The 21950-nt window shown below is 42.9% G+C and overlaps 1 protein-coding gene across 1 annotated transcript in view; it reads right to left on the bottom strand.

Moving 5' to 3' along the window:
• The window catches only part of LOC132816742 (PC3-like endoprotease variant B), an 876366-nt gene that overhangs the window by 279765 nt on the left and 574651 nt on the right, over positions 1-21950 (bottom strand). The window contains exon 12 of the mRNA XM_060826651.1: positions 8099-8199. Within this exon, the coding sequence (XP_060682634.1) occupies positions 8099-8199 (101 nt within the window). The remainder of the gene's footprint in view (positions 1-8098; positions 8200-21950) is intronic.

Below are 21950 nucleotides of genomic sequence, written 5' to 3'. Positions count from 1 at the left end.
CATCTTCAGTATTTCGTTTCTATTTTAGTCTCTATCTACTCTGACCAGGTTTCTTGTGAGTTAAAAACTTCTATCAAATGGCTTTTTTAAATCTACCTTCATAACTGAAGATTCTTATTCCTGGGACTATTCTTTAAAATCACTTCTGCACTGTCTAATATGTTCAAATTCTTCCTAGAGCGTGGTACCCACCACTGTACATAATACTGTAGAACTCTAAATACTGTCCGACACAAGTTCACATTAATTCCTTGCTCGTACATCATGTCATCTTGGAACTATATCATTATTGTCACTGCATCAAAATCCAGGAATTACTTTCCTCATGCCCTTTTTTCAGAGACCTGACTTTGGAAGCAACAAAGGCTGATTCCTTTTTATCCCTTGGACAAGGCACTGTTAAACATTTGTGACATAATATCCTTTCTTTGGAAGTCTCTGATTCTGAAGTTCAATATGTAATGTTGCTCTAATGTCATCGAACCATATAGTACAGAACCTGCAGTCACCAAGAAGTTCTGAAAAAAATACATTACCACCTACACTAGCCCCACTTGCCCATTCTAGGTCCATAGCCTTGAATGTTACACACCCTAAAAGCTTATCTAAGCACTTTTTAAAGATTGTGTGGTCACACGCCTCAACAATCCTTCAAGGTAGTGCATTCCAGACATCCACCCCATTTTCTGGGTGGGAACTTTTCCCTCCAATCCCCTTTAAAGCTCCTGCCTTTCACTTTAAGAGTGAGCACCTTTATTCCTGACCCTTTGATGAAGGGGAACAGTTGCTTTCTACTCACATGGTCCGTGCCCTTCATAATCTTAAACAGCTCTGTCAGGGTCCCCCACAACCTTCGCTGTTCAAAGAAAAGAACCCGAACTTAGCCAGCTTCTTGTCATGGCTGAAATGTTCCATCTCTGGCAACATCTTGGTGAATCTCCTCTGCACTCCTTCTAATGCAATCACATCCGTCCTATAGTGTGGTGGCCAGAACAGCTGTGGCCAAAATAAAGTTCCGTACAGCTCCAACATAACCTCCTTGCTCTTAAAATCTATGCCACAGCTGATAATGGCAAGTGCCCACATATATTCTAATGCCCCTATTAACGTGTCCTGGGACCTTCAGGATTTGGAACTTAAATGCAAAAGGTGGAATTTAAAGCCTCCTTACAGTGGATTTGAAGGTAGGGCTCTTGAGTTGGGCAGAAGGTAGTGGAATGTGAACCCTCTGCTTTTCCACATCCAGTGCAAGAGAGCTCATGGATTGCTACAACACTTAATTGAGGTCCTTACTCAGTAGGTAGTGCATTTAAGAGCCTTATCCCACAACTGTCAATATTCATGAAGCAGTAAATGGGGGAGTGTTGTCAGATAGGGAACTTGCCGGCTTCCAGGCTTCAAAGGCATTCAGTGAATGACAAAGGGATCCAGCATCACGGTGGCTCAGTGGTCAGCGCTGCTGCCTCACAGCGCCAGGGACCAGGATTTGATTCCAGGATCAGGTGACTGTCTATGTGGAGCTTACACATTCTCCCAGTGTCTGCGTGGGTTTCCTCTGCTGCTCCGGTTTCTTCCCACAATCCAAAGATGTGTGCAGGTTAGGTGAATTGACCATGCTAACTTCCCATGGTGTTCAGGGATGTGTAGGTTAGGTGCATTAGTCAGGGGTAATATATGATAATAGGGTAAGTGAATGGGTTCTGGGTGTGTTTACTTCAGATGGTTGGTGTGGACTTGTTGGGCTGAAAGGCCTGTTTTCACACTGTAGGGACTCTATGATTCTATGATGATCAGCAAGTGGGCTGACTGTTTTGGGCTTCCTCCCCAACCTCTCTTACAACTTCACCACCGGCCAGTAATTCCATTGCCTTAAACCCCACCTACCCTCACTGGCCTATGGCCTGGGTTCCTTGTCAATCCTAGGCTTTTAGTGGGTGCATTGTCAGCAGCAGAGAGCTGTCAGCTTCAATTGGCTAGCAGCTCTCAGGGAGTAGAATTTCCACCTCCAGTTCAAAATCTGGCAGGAGATCCATACTGCCAGTTCAAAGCTGAGTTACGACGGGCAGGCAGGAATGTGGGGAAAAGACCAAAATTCAGATGACCCATTATCTTACGGGGAGCCTTGAAGGGCCAAATGGCCTACTCCTCCTCCAATTTCTATGGCTCTCATGGAAAATAGAGTTGTATCAAATACAGCAAAGCTTTGAAAATATATAATCTCTTTCAATTTCCAGAAGGGTGAGTGAGTGAGAGTATGAGTGTGAGAGTGAGAGGGACAGATTGAGGGAGAGAGTTAGAGAGAGTGAGTGAATGAGTGAGTGGGTGAGAGTGAGAGAGAGCAAGTAAGTCTCAGACAGGTTTAGAGATGTCAACAATAGAATTATCCAACAGTCAAAAACCTGATACCAAAGGGGCTGGAAATCTGAAATGAAAACAGAAACCCTGGAAATATTCAGAAAGTCAGGCAGTATCTGTTCCAGACCTCATCCACCCTCTGGGTTGAAACATCTTTTCTCAAATCCCCTCTAAACATCCTGCATTTCACTGCAAATGTTAGTCTCCCCCTCAACTAAGTGGAACATCTGCTATCTACCCACCCTGTCCATGATCCTCATAATTTTATACATGCCTATCACTGCCCCTTCAACCTTCACTGCTCCAAAGAGAAATCTGTTCTGTTCCAAAAAAGGCTGAACATTGGCCTTGCTGTGAACTCCGCCAAGAGCAAGCATGTGAGGGCAGAGTCAACATCAACAACATTGGTCAGCTGATGATGACCTCACTGTGCAAGGAATGTGATGATGTCATTGGTTCATGAATAGGCACTTCCTGCATCTGTCCTTTCATAGCCAGATATATCCAGGCCATTTTAACATGAACACTAACCTCACTTTGCCTACAACTGTGCACTACTAAAGTAGTCTCTAGCACATTCCACCTTCACAATGGCAGGGCTTAAAGGAAATGTAACAGCCAGTGTGGCATCCTTGACAGATATCTCTTTCCAGTACTACGGCCTCATTCTAAAGTCTTAGAAGAAGAAATAAGTGTTTTTCTTACTGAATCATGGGATGTAGGTGTTGTTGGCTGTTCCAGGATTTTGACCCAGTGACACTGAAGGAATGGCAATATATTTCCAAATCAAGAAGGTGAATGACACAGAGGGAAACTCACAGGTGATGGTGTTCCCATATCTCTGCTGTCCTTCTCCTCCTAGGTGGTAGTGCCTGTGGGTCTGCAAAGTGCTGTCTAAGTGGTCTTGGTGAATTTCTGCAGTGCATTTTGTAAATGCTACACATTGCTGCGACTGATCATCATTGGCAAAGGAAGTAAACGTTTGGTGGTGACTATCAATAGGTGGCTTTGGCTTGAATGGTGTCAAGCTTGTTGTCGGAGCTGCACTCATCCAGGCAAGTGGGGATTAATTCAACACACTTCTGACTTAGACCTTGTCGTTGGTCGACAGGCTTATACGGTTATGTCATGTATGGCTAAACACACAAAGCCAGGGAGTAACAGGTGTCGACTTTTGGCAGGAGGTTTGGCAGATGAAAACATCCAAAGAAACTATTCATCATAGAAAAAGATTGTGGTTTAAAGGCTGTGAGGTTTCTTGCCTCAATTACCTTTCCAGATGGTGCATTCCAAACCTCATCCACCCTCTGGGTTGAAAAATCTTTCCTCAAATCCCCTATAAGCATCCTGCATTTCACTGAAAATGTTTGTCTCCCCCTCAACTAAGTGGAACATCTGCTTTCTACCCACCCTGTCCATGATCCTCATAATTTTATAAATGCCTATCACTGCCCCTTCAACTTTCACTGCTGCAAAGAAAATAATCCGAACTTATCCAGCCTTTCTGTGAGAATGCTCTATCCCAGGCAACATCCTTTTGAATCTCTTCTGCAAGCCCTCCAGTGCAATCACATCCTTCCTACAGTGCTGTGTACCTGTATACTCACTTCCTATGGTTCCTGTATAAGGACATCCATATCCCTCTGTACCTCAGAGTACTCTTGCCATTTAAACAATATAGTACCTTTCTTGTCTTCCTGCCAGAGAAGACATTTTCTGACATAACTTCTATCTTCCAAATTTTTGACCACTTGTTTAACTTATCCATCTTCGCTCTTTTCAGATTCTTTACTTCTTCTTCATAATTTATTTTCTTAACTATCTTTTTGTCATCAGAAAACTTAGACCAATATAATTGGTTTCTTCGTCCAAAAAAAATCATTAACATAATTCTGAATAGTTGAGTCCCCATTATTGATCCCTTTATGCATCTTGTCAAGCCAAAAATAACCTACTCTCCATCCTGTTAGTTAACCAATTCCCTATCCATGTTATTACATCATTTGCGACCCATATTATCATCTTACTCTGTTTACCATGACCTTTGCAAAGTAACCTTTGATATGGTACCTTGTCAAATCACTTCTGGAAATCTAGGTAGCCTGACAAAGGAGCAGCACTCCAAAAACTTGTACTTCCAAATACACCTTTGGACTATAACCTGGTATTGTGTGATTTTTAACGTCATCTTACTGAAGTAAATACTACTGCTCCTGTGTGTCTGAGATGAAGGGAGCGCATGTTGAAGGTAGTGGATGTGGTGCTAATCAATGGACTGCTTTCTTCTGGATAATTTAGTCCCTAATGGATGTTGTTGGAGCTGCACCTATCCAGGTAAGTGAGCGTTACTCCATCACATTTCTGACTTTTTCTGTAGAAGATGGATAGGCTTTGAGGAGTCAACGGGAGAATTACCCGCTGTAGAATTCCCAGCCTCAGGCTGCTGTCATAGACATTGTATTTATATGACTGTTCCATTTCAGATTCTGGTCATTTATGTTGATAGTTGGAGACTCTCTAATGATAATGCCATTGGATGTCAAAGGATGGTGTTTAAATTCTCCCTTGTTGAAGATGGTCACTGCCATCACTTGTGGATATTGAATGTTACTTGGTCTTATTCACCCAAAACCTTAATATTGTCCATCTCTTGTCACATTTTAACCAATTGTTGACCAATTTTGCATTTTGACCATGCATTGAATACCAATAAATCAGCAGAGGAAAGGTGTTGGAGTCATACTTCAGATGCAGCAACTAGGACTGGTAAGTAAAGGTTTATTTTGTAATGGAGCAGTGAATATATAAGGATGTGTGGAGGGAATAATCACAGGAAGGTCTTATTTTTGAGAGTTTAGTGTATTACTATGGTAAAGTGTAAAGATACTTTGAGACAGATCTTCTGTTCTTTTTGATTAATGTTGTTCACATTCTGGTTAAGGATAAGTTATTCTCTTCCTCCACCTATGCTTAGTCCAAGCTATTTTGCAAAGTATTGCTGAAGCTAATGGCGATCTAGGAGTCCTTTACTGATCACTATTACAGTACTCCCACCTCCAACCTCTTAACGTATGTGAAGCACTGCTTTCTATAGTGTATTCCAATACAGTTCTTGTAGCAGTGTGCACATTAGTACAATTGTGACTCACAGGTAGTCATGGTTCCTGGAGACATGTCAACAAACATAGCTACAAAATGTAGTCTTGGTGACCAAGCAGCCAACCTTGCATTCTTCTTTATGCCTCAAATAATGGACCAGTCACTCCATATCTACACTGGAGTTTGAATGAAAATCAGTTTGCAGCATATGGCTGGTACCACTCAGTCAAGGTTTACTTTGTGAAGTGGAGCTCCCAGAAACACAATTCCTTAGACAAATCCAAAAATGCTCTTTTGTTGACAAATACATTTTGGAGAGAAACAATACCTACGGTACCTTGGCATAATCTCAACTCCTGGGCATCTTTCCTTTGTTTATTTGCAATCATCTTTCTTCCAACTAGCAAACAGACAAACTCACTCAACTGGCTTACATTTTGCCCCGAGAGGAAATACTAGAACAAAACCAAAGCCACAGAATGACTGTCTGAGCCAATGGTGCCTACTGAAGGTAAAGATCAAGCCATGAATGATGCGCTGCCGCAAAATAAAAACTGAGAAACAAAGAAAAATACACTGAAATTATTCATCTTCTTGGTGATGATAGATCCTAGCAAGTTTAGACATCCAACATGGAGACGATCTATGTTGACATCAAAGACATTGGCTGTGGCTTACCTATTCACAGGGAAACATAAACAATCTCCAATACTACTCAAAAAAGAGCACAAGGGTTATCCCCATTATTCTGACCAATATGCAGCTTTCAACCAACATCAGTGAACCAAATGATCTGTAACAGATAACATTATCTGTGACATTATAATTTGTGGAATATTGCAGTATAAATTTGGCAGTTACATTTTCTATGCTACTAACAGACCACTCTTCAAACACATGCCTTTAGCTGTGGTGAAATATGGGAGGTGTGATCATCGGAGGGGTTATCTGTGTTTTATTTATTGTTGGCTGTGGGTAATACTGACTAGACTAGAATTTATTTGCCCATTCCTAAATGTTCTTGAAAAATGGGTAATAAGCTGATTTTTAAACTGCTGTAATCCTTAGGTGTAGAGAAACTGACTGTGCCAGTAGCAAAAGGATTCTAGGATACTGAGCCAGTTACAGTAAAGGAAAGATTATGAAGTTCTAGGTCAGGATGGTGTGTGGCTCAAAGAGTAGCCTGCAGGTAGTGGCATTCTTGTGCATTTGCTGTCCTTGTCCTTAGAGAAGTACAAGTCACATTGTGAAAGATGCTGTCTTATGAAAGATACACACTGTTGCCAATGTACATCAGTAATGAGAGGAATGAATACTGAGGATGATGGCTGGGGTGCAAATCAAATGGGTTGGTTTGTCCTGAGTGGTGTTGAAGCTGCATTCATCTAGGCAAGTACAGTTGGTTTTGCTATAACACATGCTTTAGATTAGATTACTCACAGTGTGGAAACAGGCCCTTCGGTCCAACAAGTCCACACCAACCCACCAAAGCGCAGCCCACCCAGACCCATTCCCCTACATTTACCCTTTTGCCTAACACTACGGGCAATTTAACATGGCCAATTCACCTAACCTGCACATTTTCGGACTGTGGGAGGAAACCGGAGCACCCGGAGGAAACGCACGCAGACACGGGGAGAATGTGCAAACTCCACACAGTCAGTTGCCTGAGGCGGGAATGGAAACCGGGTCTCTGGCGCTGTGAGGCAGCAGTGCTAACCACTGTGTCACTGTGCCGCCTATGTTTCTTCAATGCGAATTGACTTTAACACAATTAACGAATTTATACTGTTATTTGTAGAGCTTCCCTTACCTGTATTGGCTATAATGCAATTCTAGCCCCATTAATTTAAATGGTGCGGCTACTGTGTGATTTTCTTATAATGTGAGAATGGAATTATTGCATTATATCATTATAACAGAAGCGACTGTATAGAGGAACAAATCATGCTTCTGATTTCTGCTTGGTAAGAGGTGGACAGGCATTGCTGTTTCATAAGGTGAGCTACTTGCTACAGAATTTCTAACCACTGGTCTACTCCTGCAGCCAATATATTTGCAAGTTTTTGATAGTTATACATTACAAGAAGAATTTTGCTTCTTTGAAAAACATAAATAAGAATGTTGTAGATGTTCAACTAGGAAATCTTGTACGTCGTTTCATCCTGTTAAATAAAAAAAATTATTCTGCTCTTATCAAGAACATCCCACAGAAAATCTCAGTATACTCAGAGAATCATAGAATCCCTACACCATTTGGCCCATCAAGTCCACGCCGAGCCTCCAAACAGCATTCCACTCAGACCCCTACCCTAAATTTATAACCCTACATTTCCCACGGCTAATCCACCTAGCCTGCACATATCCAGACACTATGGGCAATTTAGCATGATCAACCCACCTAACTGCACATCTGTGGGAGGAAACTCAAGCAAACACAGAGAGAATTTGCAAACTCCACACAGACAGTTGCCCGAGGGTGGAATTGAACCAGATTCCTGGCGCAGTGAGGCAGCAGTGCTAACCAATGAACCACTGTGTCGCCCCTGTGCCAACATCAGAATTTTTTTGAATGTTCCTGAATATACTAGTAATGTACATGGTATTTTTAAATTGCAAACTGTTTACATGTGACAATACTTACTGAGCCTGAAGGACCAATGCAATTATACCAGCTGCCATTGGAGCTGCGCTTGAAGTGCCTTTGAAGGTTTTGGTACATTCATTGTCAAGTTCAGTTGTTACCTGTTGAAAACAAAGTAATTGCATATATTGTTGGAGCTCCAATTAGTTCCCACCCACATATTGCATCAATATTGAGTAAAAAGAAACTATAAAAAAATCATAAGAGGTATTCATGAAACAAAGTATGAAATATTAAATTCAACGGTTCAAAATAGGAATTGATGCAAGCTGGTTATTATGTGTGAAGCATAACCTTTATTCTGACCCTGATGTAAAGTAAAAACAAAGCTTAACTCTTTGTTGGCTGTGCCAGCATTTCAGCTTATGTTTTGATTTGGAGATTATGGACAGATGCTACATAATAATAAAGCAATTAATGCAGAAACTCAGCAGTTCTGGCAGCATCTGTGGAGAGAAAGCAGAGTCAACGTTCCGAGTCCAGTGACCCTTCTTCAGAACTGATAGTGGCTAGGAAAAGGTGGTATATATGCTGAAAACCAGTGCTGGGCAAGTGGGAAGGAGTGATCTGCTGGGAAGAGATGACACCCAGATAGAACGATAGTTAAGGAAACATTTCACCAACTCATTTCTTGCTTATGTACCCTGCAGTCTCAGGACTCAATACTGACTTCAGTAATTTTAGAACCTGAACACCTCTTTTTTGTCCTTTAGCTACCCCAACACTGTAGGACCCATCATGACACAGGCTGTTTTAAGCACAGCCAGCCCATTTTTATCTATTTATGGCCCCCATTATCAATTTTTCTTTCTCCATTCTGATTTTAAAAACATGTTTCCACTATCCGCAGTGTTTTGCTTTTATTAAACTCCAATAACTTGATCAATAGTATCTCTTCAAAAGGAGCATGTGTAAGTCTCAGCTCGACTCAATCAAACCTACTCTTGTCATCTGAGTGAGCTTGTAAATTGCAGTCTCTTTTCATGACTTGAACATTTGAATGAGGAGTGGGAGTGAGCCCTTTGGGCATTCTTTGCCATTCAATACCATTAATGGCTGATCTGATTGTGACCTCAACTCCTCACATCTAACTTTTAACTCCTTTGTTTGTTCAAAAATCAGTGTACCGCTTATCTAAAAATATTCAAAGAGCCTACCTTCACTACTCTTTGAGGGAGTTCCAAAGACACTCACTCCTCCAATAGAAAAATTTTTCCATGTAGAAAATCCCTTATTTTTAAACTCTGTCCCATTGTGCTCAACTGTCCCATGAGAGGAATCATGTTTTCAGCATTCATACTGTCAAATCCTCTCAGGAACTAATACGTCTCAATAAGGTCAGCTTTCATTTTCCTAAACTCCAATAGATACAAGCTCAGCCTGTTCAACCTTTCCTCATGAAATAATTCCCCCATCCCAGGTACCCAGGTAATGGCAGATAAGTCCCATGACCGTGATGGTTTGCAACTTAAGGTCCTGAGAAAGAGCTACAGGGATAGTGGATGAATTGGTTGTAATTTTCCAAAAATCTTTGGATTTTGGAGAAGTATCAGAAGATTGGAAAAGATGCCAATGTGACACTCCTGTTTAGAAAGGGAGGGAGGCAAAACACAGCTAACTATAGACTGATTAGACTAACTCCATTGTTGGAAAACTATTGGAATCAATGACTCAGGAAATAATGGCAGAATATTTGGAAAGTCATGATCTAAACAAGCAAACTCAGCATGGCTTTGTGCCAGGGAAATAGGTCTGACTAATTTATTAAACTTTTTTGAGGCTGAACTAAAGTAGAGAACCAGCAGATGTGTTGCATTTGAACTTCCAGAAAGTGTTCAGTAAGGTACTTCACAAAAGGTTAAGTTATAAGATAAGAGCCCACAGTAGGTAGTACTGGAGGTGGTACATTGACATGGATAGAAAGTTGGAGAAAGTGAGGTCTGCAGATGCTAGAGATCAGAGCTTAAAAATGTGTTGCTGGAAAAGCGCAGCAGGTCAGGCAGCATCAAAGGACCAGGAGAATCAACGTTTCGGGCATAAGCCTGAAGAAGGGCTTATGCCCGAAATGTCGATTCTCCTGTTCCTTTGATGCTGCCTGCCTGATGCAGATGGATAGGAAATTGGCTGATTGCAGGCCACGGTAATTCAAGATAAGGGTTTTTTTTCAGGTGGATAACTTGTGACCAGTTGAGTTCTACAGGATCAGTGTTGGAGTTGTAACTATTTATGATATATGTTCATGATCTGGAGAAAGGAAGCAAATGTACTGTAGCCACAATTGCAGACCATACAAAAATAGGTGAAAAGGCAAGTTATGTGACAGAAAGAAACAGTTTACAAAGAGATTTTGGCTGGTTATGGAAGTGGGCAAAACGTTGGCAAATGGAGTACTCAATGAATGTAATAAGGTCAGCTAGGTGACATCATAGAATATGAGTTCTCTGATTGGACTATTAAGCTGGTCCAATCAGGAAGCCCTGCCTGACACATATAAACAGGTGTGGGTAGGGGCGGGCTGCCTTAGAGTGGTCGGAAGGTGGGTGGGGTGGGGCCTTGCTGGGTCTGTATTGTCTGCACTTTTGTATGTAACAGTATTGTCTAATGTATCAATGTCATTGTTGATGTCTCTTTATATTTTTATATGTGAAACTGGGATTTGAGGTTTGTCCTCATGTCCCTATAAACTGTTTGAACGGTAGGGTTTGGGGCCTGGCTTTGCTGCTCCTCTCCCTTGTAAAATTGCTGTCTCTTGTGTACAGCTGTAAATGTAACTGTTTGTTGGAAACTGTTTTTGTAATTTGTTTAATAAAATTAAAAAAATAAATAAACAGGAGTGACCCACTGGGCAGTGGGATCCCCAGTGGAGGGCCCTCTACGCGGGAGTCCTCCCCTTTCTCTCAGGGATCTGGGGTGGAGGGTGCTGCAACCGCAGATTGCGGTGGTTCACGGACTCCCAGCCCAACTGCTTGTCCTGTGGCGCTGTGGAGTCCGTGGACCATGTGTATATTGGGTGTGGGCGTTTGCACTCCCTTTTTGATTTTCTGAAAAACCTCCTCCTCTGTTTTTGGTTGCACTTTAGTCCCACGCTCCTGATCTTCGGGCACCGGTGCGGAGGAGGGAGGGCAGGTCTGAAGACCTCCTCGTGGGTCTGCTCCTGGGCCTGGCCAAACTGGCCATAAACAGGTCCAGGCAGCGGGCCGTGGAGGGGGTCGTTAGGGCCGACTGCCTGCCCCTCTTCCGCGGTTACGTTAGGGCCCGGGTGTCCTTGGAGAAGGAGCACGCGGTGTCCACCAACACCCTGGAGTTGTTCAGGGAGAGGTGGGCGCCGCAAGGAGTGGAGTGCATCATTTCCCCCTCCAACTCTATTTTGATTTAATCCCTGCCCTCCCCTTCACTGTTTGTTCACACAGCATTGCCCTTTGATGTGAAGGGCACTGCTTGTCAAAGGCCACTCGGGTGTTTTCCTACTTTTCCTGGTGGTGGAAATTGAATAAAGATTTGTACACCTTGTCTCTCACTGTGTCTCACACACCATGGGTGCTGGGGTTAAAAATAATAAGCACTACCGCAGTTAGGTGGTAGTGCGGGGGTTAATAAAAAAAGAAAGAAAAAAAAAGAAAAAGAAAAAAAAGAGAGAAAAAAAATAAATAAACAGGTGTGGGTAGGGGCGGGCTGCCTTAAAGTGGTCGGAAGGTGGGTGGGGTGGGGCCTTGCTGGATCTGTATTGTCTGCACTTTTGTATGTAACAGTATTGTCTAATGTATCAATGTCATTGTTGATGTCTCTTTATATTTTTATATGTGAAACTGGGATTTGAGGTTTGTCCTCATGTCCCTATAAACTGTTTGAACGGTAGGGTTTGGGGCCTGGCTTTGCTGCTCCTCTCCCTTGTAAAATTGCTGTCTCTTGTGTACAGCTGTAAATGTAACTGTTTGTTGGAAACTGTTTTTGTAATTTGTTTAATAAAATTAAAAAAATAAATAAACAGGAGTGACCCACTGGGCAGTGGGATCCCCAGTGGAAGGCCCTCTACGCGGGAGTCCTCCCCTTTCTCTCAGGGATCTGGGGTGGAGGGTGCTGCAACCGCAGATTGCGGTGGTTCATGGACTCCCAGCCCAACTGCTTGTCCTGTGGCGCTGTGGAGTCCGTGGACCATGTGTATATTGGGTGTGGGCGTTTCCACTCCCTCTTTGATTTTCTCAAAAACTTTCTCCTCTGCTTTTGGTTGCACTTCAGTCCCACTCACCTGATCTTCGGGCACCCGGTACGGAGGAGGGAGGGTAGGTCTGAAGACCTCCTCGTGGGTCTACTCCTGGGCCTGGCCAAACTGGCCATGAACAGGTCCAGTCAGCGGGCCATGGACGGGGTCGTTAGGGCGGACTGCCTGCCCCTCTTTGCGGTTACGTTGGAGCCCTGGTGTCCTTGGAGAAGGAGCATGCGGTGTCCACCAACACCCTGGAGTTGTTCAGGGAGAGGTGGGCGCCACAGGGAGTGGAGTGCATCTTTTCCCCCTCCAACTCTATTTAGATTTAATCCCTGCCCTCCCCTTCACTGTTTGAGTTGGAGGTTGTGCAGTCCCCTGCAACCGCAGGTTGTGGAGGTTCACAGACTCCCAGCCCAACTACTTGTTCTGTGGTGCTGTGGAGTCCGTGGACCATGTATATATTAGGTGTAGGTGCTTGCACTCCCTTTTTGATTTTCTTAAAAACCTTCTCCTCTGTTTTTGGTTGCATTCAGTCCCATGCTCCTGATGTTTGGGCCCCTGGTACGGAGGGGGGAGGGCAGATCCGGGAAGGTCTGCTCTTGGACCTGGCCAAACTGGCCATAAACAAGTCCAGGCAGCGGGCCATGGAGGGAGCCATTAGAGTCAATTACCTGCTCCTCTTCCGCGGTTCTGTCAGAGCCTGGGTGTCCCTGGAGAAGGAGCATGCGGCGTCCACCAACACCCTCGAGATCTTCAAGGAAAGGTGGACACTGCAGAGAGTATAGTGTATTATTTCCCCCCCCAACTCTATTTTGATTTAATTCCTGCCCTCCCTTCGCTGTTTGATCTTGCAGTATTGCCCTTTGAGAAGGGCACTGCTTGTCACTGGCCACTCAGGTGTCACTTCCTTTCTTCCTGGAGCCATTATATAAATAAAGATTTACACACTTGTAAAGAAAAAGAAGAAAAAATAACGAACAGGAGTGACATATGGGCCCAGTAGCGTGGTGGGTAATGCGCCTGACTGCGGATCAGGACACCATCAGTTTAACTCCCAGGGATTTGAGGTTAGTCCTCATAAGTGGGCGGCACGGTGGCACAGTGGTTAGCACTGCTGCCTCACAGCGCCTGAGACCCGGGTTCAATTCCCGACTCAGGCGACTGACTGTGTGGAGTTTGCACGTTCTCCCCGTGTCTGCGTGGGTTTCCTCCGGGTGCTCCGGTTTCCTCCCACATTCCAAAGATGTGCGGGTCAGGTGAATTGGCCATACTAAATTGCCCGTAGTGTTAGGTAAGCGGTAAATGTAGGGGTATGGGTGGGTTGCGCTTCGGCAGGTCGGTGTGAACTTGTTGGGCCGAAGGGCCTGTTTCCACACTGTAAGTAATCTAATCCCTGAAGACTGGTTGAACAGTAGGGTTTGGAGCCTGGCTTTGCCGCTCCTGTCCCTTGTAAATTGCTGTTTCTCTGTATACAGCTGTTAATGTTAATTGTTTTGTGAATTGTATTGATTAGTAAAATAAAAAAGAAGGGAGCATCACATGTTCTGCTCCCATTGAGAGAGCTGGGTCAGTGTCAAGGACTATCCCCGTGTTTTAAAAAAATAGGGGTAACTTGGTGACAAGATATTGGCCTCTGTGGAATTAATAGAGTGTAATGTAGGAAAATGTGAAGTTGTTCGTTTTGGAAGAGAGAACAAAAGAAGAATATTATTTAAATGGAGAAAAGCTGCAGAAGGCTCCAACACAGAAAGACTTGGGGGTTACTTGTGCATGAATCACAGAAAGGAAGCACACATGTACAGCAGATAATCAGGAAGACTAATGGAATGTTGGTCCTTATTTCAATGGTGTTAAAGAATAAGCGCAGGGAAGTCTTACAAGATGCTGGGGAGCACACCTGGAGTACACCTGGAGTTGTTATCTCCTTATTGAAAGAAATGAGTATTTGATTGGAGGCAGATCACAGAAAGTTCACGAGGATGATCCCCAGTACAGAGGGACTGTCTTATTAGTAAAGGTTAAAACAGGTGGGGACTCATTGGAATTTAGAAGAATGAGAGGGAATCTCGTTGCAACATACAGGATTCTTAAGGGGCTTGACAGGGTAAATATCAAAAAGCTGACTCCCCTTATGGGAAAGTTGAGGACCAGAAGGCATTGCGTCACAATTAAGGGGCATCAATTCAAGAGTGAGATGAGGAGGAATTTCTTCTCTCAGAGGATGACAGCCTTTGGAAATCCTTGCCTCAGAGAGCTGTGGAGGCAGAGTCCTTGTGTATATTTAAGGTTGAGACAGTTAGATTCTTGTAAATCAAAGATGATGGAGGAAGGATGAAATAAATGGACATTAAATGTGTCAGTTCAACTGTGATTCTATTGAATAGGATAGCAGGCTTGTGGGGCTGAATGGCCTATTCCTATTTCCATAATCTTCTGGCATCAGTCCAGTGAGCCTCATTTGAACAGCTTCTACTGCATTCTCAGGTGTGCCCAAAAACTCTGTGGGAAGCTAGAGAAGTGATTGCTGGGCCTCTAGCTGAGAAATTTGTATCATCGATAGTCACAGGTGAAGTGCCGGAAGACTGGAGGTTGGCAAACGTGGTGCCACTGTTTAAGAAGGGTGGTAAGTACAAGCCAGGGAACTATAGACCAGTGAGCCTGACCTGGGTGATGGGCATGTTGTTGGAGGGAATCCTGAGGGACAGGATCTACATGTATTTGGAAAGACAAGGACTGATTAGGGATGGTCAACATGGCTTTGTGCATGGGAAATCATGTCTCACAAACTTGATTGAGTTTTTTGATGAAGTAACAAAGAAGATTGATGAGGGCAGAGTAGTAGATGTGACCTATATGGACTTCAGTAAGGCGTTCAACAAGGTTCCCCATGAGAGACTGATTAGCAAGGTTAGATCTCATGGAATACAGAGAGAACTAGCCATTTGGATACAGAACTGGCTCAAAGGTAGAAGACAGAGGGTGGTGTTGGAGGGTTGTTTTTCAGACTGGAGGCCTGTGACCAGTGGAGTGCCACAAGGATCAGTGCTGGGTCCTCTACTTTTGTCATTTACATAAATGATTTGGATGCAAGCATAAGAGGTACAGTTAGTAAGTTTGCAGATGACACCAAAATTGGAGGTGTAGTGGACAGTGAAGAGGGTTACCTTAGATTACAACAGGATCTTGACCAGATGGGCCAATGGGCTGAGGAGTGGCAGATGGAGTTTAATTCAGATAAATGCGAGGTGCTGCATTTTGGGAAAGCAAATCATAGCAGGACTTATACACTTAATGGTAAGGTCCAAGAGAATGTTGCTGAACAAAGAGACCTTGGGGTGCAGGTTCATAGCTCCTTGAAAGTGGAGTCGCAGCTAGATAGGATAGTGAAGAAGGCATTTGGTATGCTTTCCTTTATTGGTCAGAGTATTGAGTACAGGAGTTGGGAGGTCATGTTGCGGCTGTACAGGGCATTGCTTAGGCCACTATTGGAATATTGCGTTCAATTCTGGTCTCCTTCCTATCAGAAAGATGTGAAACTTGAAAAGGTTCAGAAAAGATTTACAAGGATGTTGCCAGGGTTGGAGGACCTGAGCTACAGGGAAAGGTTGAACAGGCTGGGGCTGTTTTCCCTGGAGTGTCGGAGGCTGAGGGGTGAACTTACAGAGGTTTACAAAATTATGAGGGGCATGTATAGGGTAAATAGGCAAAGTCTTTTCCCTGGGGTTGGGGAGTCCAGAACGAGAAGGCATAGGTTTAGGGTGAGAGGGGAAAGATATAAAAGAGACCTAAGGGCAACTTTTTCACGCAGAGGGTGGTAGGTGTATGGAATGAGCTGCCAGAGGATATGGTGAAGGCTGGTGCAATTGCAACATTTAAGAGGCATTTGGATGGGTATATGAATAGGAAGGGTTTGGAGGGATATGGGCCGGATGCTGGCAGGTGGGACTAGATTGTGTTGGGATATCTGGTTGGCATGGACGGGTTGGACCGAAGGGTTTGTTTCCGTGCTGTATATCTCTATGACTAAACAAGGAGATCATACTGTACACAATAGTCTAGTTGTGTGCTCATCACTGTCCTACACAATTATAGCAAGGTTTATTTATTTCCACATTGCATTCTCCTTTTAATAAACAATAAGTATCTATTTACCTTCCTGAACACTTGCTACATAGAATCATATAATAAATAAGACACTCTTCAGCACATTGAGTCTGCACCAACAAAGCCACATTATACCTAGACTCGTCTCACTTTCCAGCAATAGCACCACGGTTTTGAATGTTAGGATGCTTCAAGTGCTTTTTACAAGTTGTGAGATGGCATGCTTCAACTACCCTCTCAGGTGACCCTTCCAGATTTGTACCACCTTCTGGGTGAAGGTGTTTTTCTCAAATCCCCTCTCAACCTCCTGCCTTTCGCCTGTGTCCCTTATAATAAACCTTTCAACTATGGTGCAGAGCTGCTTTCTATCTACCTGATCCATTTCCCCTTAATCATGCACAGCTTTATCAGGCCGTCTTGCAAACTTCACTGTTCCAAAGAAAACAAACCAAACTTATCAGCCTCTCTTCATAGCTTAACTACTCCATCCTAGACAGCCTCCTGCTGAATCTCCTTTGCACCCCTCTTATCACATCCTTCTGAGAGTATGATGTAGCTACCTATATACTTATTTCTTGTGATTCATATACGAGGTGCACCCAGGTCTCACAATACCTCAAAGTTCTGCAACTTCAGTACTTTTCTACTCTTTTTGGCAAAGAGACATTTTCCTCCATAATATTCCATCTCCCAAATTTTTGAATACTCATTTTCTTTTTATACTTATTCACAGGATGACATGTCACTAGCCAAACATTGATTGCCCATTCCAGAGGGCAGTTAAGAGTCAGCCACATTGTTGTGGGTCTGGAGTCACCATGGCTAGACCAGATAAGGATGGTAGTTTTCTTCTCTTAAGGACATTAATGAACCAGATGTCATTTTGTACCAATTGACCTTACGGTCATCATGAGACTCTGAATTCCAGATTTTATAAAGTTCAAATTCTATCATCTGCCTGGATCTCCAGAACATTTCCCAGGTTTCTGAATTAACAGTCCAGTGATAATATTACGAGGCTTTCTCTGCCCCTATACATATCCTCCATTTGCAGACTCCTTATCTACACTGCACAATCAACTTGCTTATCTATCGTTTGTGTCATCAGCAAATTTAGCAACAATATGATGAGAGCTTTCATCCAACATATTATTCATTAAGATAAATTTTAAATAGTTGAATCCTTAGCATTGATTGCTGTAGTGCTCCAGAGTCATCTGTTCAACCCCAGAATGATCTATCTTTGCTTAGTCTCTGTCTTGTTATCTAACCAATCTACTACCAATGTTATTGCATAATTTGGGCTATCTAGTCAGCATGGATGAGTTGGATCAAAGGGTTTGTTTCTGTGCTCTACATCTCTATGACTCCATGAACCCTTATTTTGAATAGTAACTTTTAATGTGGTGTGGCACCTTGTCAAATGACTTCTGGAAATCTAGGTACAGCACATCGACAGGTTCCCTTTTATTCACACTGTTACACCAAAGATTCGAGGGCTGCACAGTTTTTTTTCACTGGTCATAATAAATTATACACTTAAGCAGATTAATTATCAGGTTCTGGTGGTGTCATATTCAGTATGAAGAACAAGTCAGCCAGAGCTCCTCACTATTGATAATTAGTTGATAACCATGCAAATTTACAAAAATGCTATAAAAATTATTGACAAATAATTTGATTGTATAAACATATACATATCTATCCTCATAAGAAATGAACACAGATTCATGCCTGAGAAGAAACAAAGAGATGAAAATTCTGACCTTTAGAATACCTTGGCCAAGGTATAGTTAAATTTATGTAAAAAAAGAGATTAGCGACATATTGTCCCAAATGGTCTTCTGACACCAAAGTTAATTTGCATACACCTAACCTGCAATCTCTGGGGTATCTCACCAGAAATGTAAGATATTACTAGCTGGCTAAAATCCCTCCACTCCAGACTGTAGGGTAGATTGCAACAAATCCTCTCCAGGAATCTCCATGAGAGAAAATTGTAAAATCTTGTGGGTTTTCAGCTCTCACGCTTTGCTAAGAGAAGTTGCAAAGAAACAGGGAGGAAGCAATGGCTGCTGCCCTTCAGGTGGTCTCAAATTCACTCTCATTGAGTTCAAAAATGCATCAGCGTATTCCCATTCTCAAACTGGGGTCATGTGACCTCTGTCTGCATAACTATATGGCTACATCTGTTCCCCTACTCCTTACGGGTTGATGTCAACTCATTCCAACTTATTGCTGTGCACCCTGTGCCTTTTTGTGACCGAAATGTCCTCTGTTTAGAAGTTCAAGATATAAATAGTCATAAGAAGTAAAATTTGGAATCACATGTCTTCCAACCCACATTGAGCACTTCATTTCGGTTAGAGAGTGCTGCATTGCTGGACATGGAACTTGTCAGATAGAATATTAAACTAAGGCACTAACTTACAATCGGGTTTGGGCTTAAAATACATTGCTATATTAATCAAAGAAAAAGTTGTTGATATACTCTTCCAAAAAGCAGCTGATTTATTTGATTTATCATTGTGTATACCATGGGTGAGATTGCCAGATGTGCAATCTATGAAAGAAGAGTGACTGAGGTTTGAATGGAATGAATTAGTTAGAAAATAAGTGTGTGCTGAGAATATGATATTGTATTATATAAAGTATTGGAAATGCAGACATATTGTCATTGTCATTGGTTCATACAACATGGAAACAGACCCTTTGGTCCAATCAGTCCATGCTAGGCATAGTGCAAAATTAAACTCATCCCACCTGGCTGCAAATATTTCTAATTCATGTACTTATCCAATGTCTTTTAAATGTTGTAACTGTATCCAAATCCAACCACTTCATCAGGAGGTTCATTCCACCCATGAACTACTCTGTATTTAAAAAGTTGCCCCTCATGTCTTTTTAAATCTTTTTCCTTTCATCTTAAAAATCATGCCTCTCATTATTGTATATACTCTATTCACCATTTAACATCCAATGCTGCAGTGAAAGAAGTCCCAGCCTATCCAGCCTCTCATTATGACTCAAACCCTCCATTCCTGGCAACATCTGGTATATATTTTCAGAACCCTCTCCAGCTTAACAATAGCCTTGTAGTGGTTCTGTTCGCCGAGCTGGAAGTTTTTGTTGCAAACGTTTCGTCCCCTGGCTAGGAGACATCATCAGTGCTGTGGAGCCTCCTGCGAAGCGCTTCTTTGATGTTTCTTCCGGCATTTATAGTAGTCTGTCCTTGCCGCTTCCGGGTGTCAGTTTCAGCTGTCCGCTGTAGTGATTGGTATATTGGGTCCAGGTCGGTGTGTCTGTTGATGGAATTTGTGGATGAATGCCATGCCTCTAGGAATTCCCTGGCTGTTCTCTGTCTGGCTTGCCCTATGATAGTAGTGTATCAACAAAGACGGCATACTTAAACTACTGGACTTATGCCTCACTACACACTTTATATTCAACAATCAGATATACGAACAAATCAACGGAACACCCATGGGATCACCAATCTCGGGACTCATAGCAGAGGCAGTTATGCAAAGGTTAGAACAAACAGCCCTACCACAAATTCAACCCAAACTCTGGGTCAGATATGTCGATGACACTTTCGTAATCATCAAAAACACGGAAATAGAAAAAACACACCGGATCATCAACGCCACACTCACAGGCATCCGATTCACGAGAGAAGAAGAAAAGGATAGCCAACTCCCATTCCTAGACGTGATAGTACAGAGAACACCGAACGGAGAATTCACCACAAGGGTACACAGGAAAACAACACACACAGACCAAGTCCTAAACTATGAAAGTAACCACCCCAACACACACAAACGAAGCTGCATCAGGACACTATTCAAAAGAGCTACAACACACTGCAGTACACCAGAACTGCGAAAAGAGGAAGAGGAACACCTATACAAAGTATTCGCCAAAAACGGATACCCGCGAAACTTTATCAACAGATGCCTAAGAGATAGACCACGGAACGAGGACATGCCACAACCAAAAGGACTAGCCACACTACCATACATCAGGAGCGTTTCAGAACTGACAGCCAGACTACTGCGACCCCTAGGACTCATAACGGCACACAAACCAACAGCCACGCTCAGACAACAACTTACTAGAACAAAGGAGCCAATACCCAACATGAGCAAAACTAATGTAGTTTATAAAATACCGTGCAAGGACTGCACAAAACACTATATAGGACAAACAGGAAGACAGCTAACAATCCGCATACATGAACACCAACTAGCCACGAAACGACACGACCAGCTATCCCTAGTAGCCACACACTCAGACAACAAGCAACATGAATTCGACTGGGAAAACACTACTATCATAGGGCAAGCCAGACAGAGAACAGCCAGGGAATTCCTAGAGGCATGGCATTCATCCACAAATTCCATCAACAGACACATCGACCTGGACCCAATATACCAATCACTACAGCGGACAGCTGAAACTGACACCCGGAAGCGGCAAGGACAGACCACTATAAATGCCGGAAGAAACATCAAAGATGCGCTTCGCAGGAGGCTCCACAGCACTGATGATGTCTCCTAGCCAGGGGACGAAACGTTTGCAACAAAAACTTCCAGCTCGGCGAACAGAACCACTACAACGAGCACCCGAGCTACAAATCTTCGCACAAACTTTTAACAATAGCCTTCCTACAACAGGAAAACCAGAACTGGACACAATACTCCAGAAGGAGCTTCACCAATATCCTGTAGAACCTCAACATAATGTCCCAACTCCAATACTCAAAGGTCTGAACAGTAAAGGCAATGGTGCTCAACACCTTCTTAACCACTCCGTCTACCTGTGACACACAAACTTTAAAGCATTATGTACTTGAATCTCAAGATTTTTCTGTTCTACAACACTACCCAAGGCTCTACTTTTAATTGTATAAGTTCTGCCCTTGTTTGTTTTACCAAAATGCAGTATCTCCCATTTATCCAAGTTAAACTCCAGCTGCCCACTCCTTAGCTCACTGATCCAAATAATCAAGTTTGTTTTTAATTTTAGATAATCTTCTTCACTGTCCATTATACCACCAAGTACTTACAGCATGCTACATATTTTTCTTTATTGGGGCTAAAACAATACACAGCTCTATGAACAATTAGAAACTGAAATCCATCTCACAAAACAAAATGTTGCAGCAATTCCACTATTGGTGGCATCCTGTTTGTACATGCAAAGACAACATAAAATTAAACAAAGAACTGCGAAAGTTGGAGATCAGAAATAAACAAAAACTGAAATTGCTGGAGAAACTCTAAGTCTGGTAGTCTTCGTGGAGAGAAAAAGACTCAGTAAGTCTGGCAGCATCTGTGGAAAGAAAGCCAGACTTGCTAAGTCTATCCAGCAATTTCTGTTTTTGCATCTGCAGAGAGCTGGTGTAGATTGAATAGGCTAGTGGCCTCCTTCCATGCCTTAATGACTTTATAAGCATGCTGGTTGAATTCTTTTCCATTTCCAACTTTGACCTAATTTAGTTAGCTAAAGAATTCAAATGGGCATATTTCCTAACACCAGATA

The sequence above is a fragment of the Hemiscyllium ocellatum genome, chromosome 6 (assembly GCF_020745735.1).
Source record: "Hemiscyllium ocellatum isolate sHemOce1 chromosome 6, sHemOce1.pat.X.cur, whole genome shotgun sequence".
Classification (NCBI taxonomy): domain Eukaryota; kingdom Metazoa; phylum Chordata; class Chondrichthyes; order Orectolobiformes; family Hemiscylliidae; genus Hemiscyllium; species Hemiscyllium ocellatum.
The sequence above is the reverse complement of the archived record's forward strand: the minus strand, read 5'-3'. Positions and strand labels throughout refer to the sequence as shown.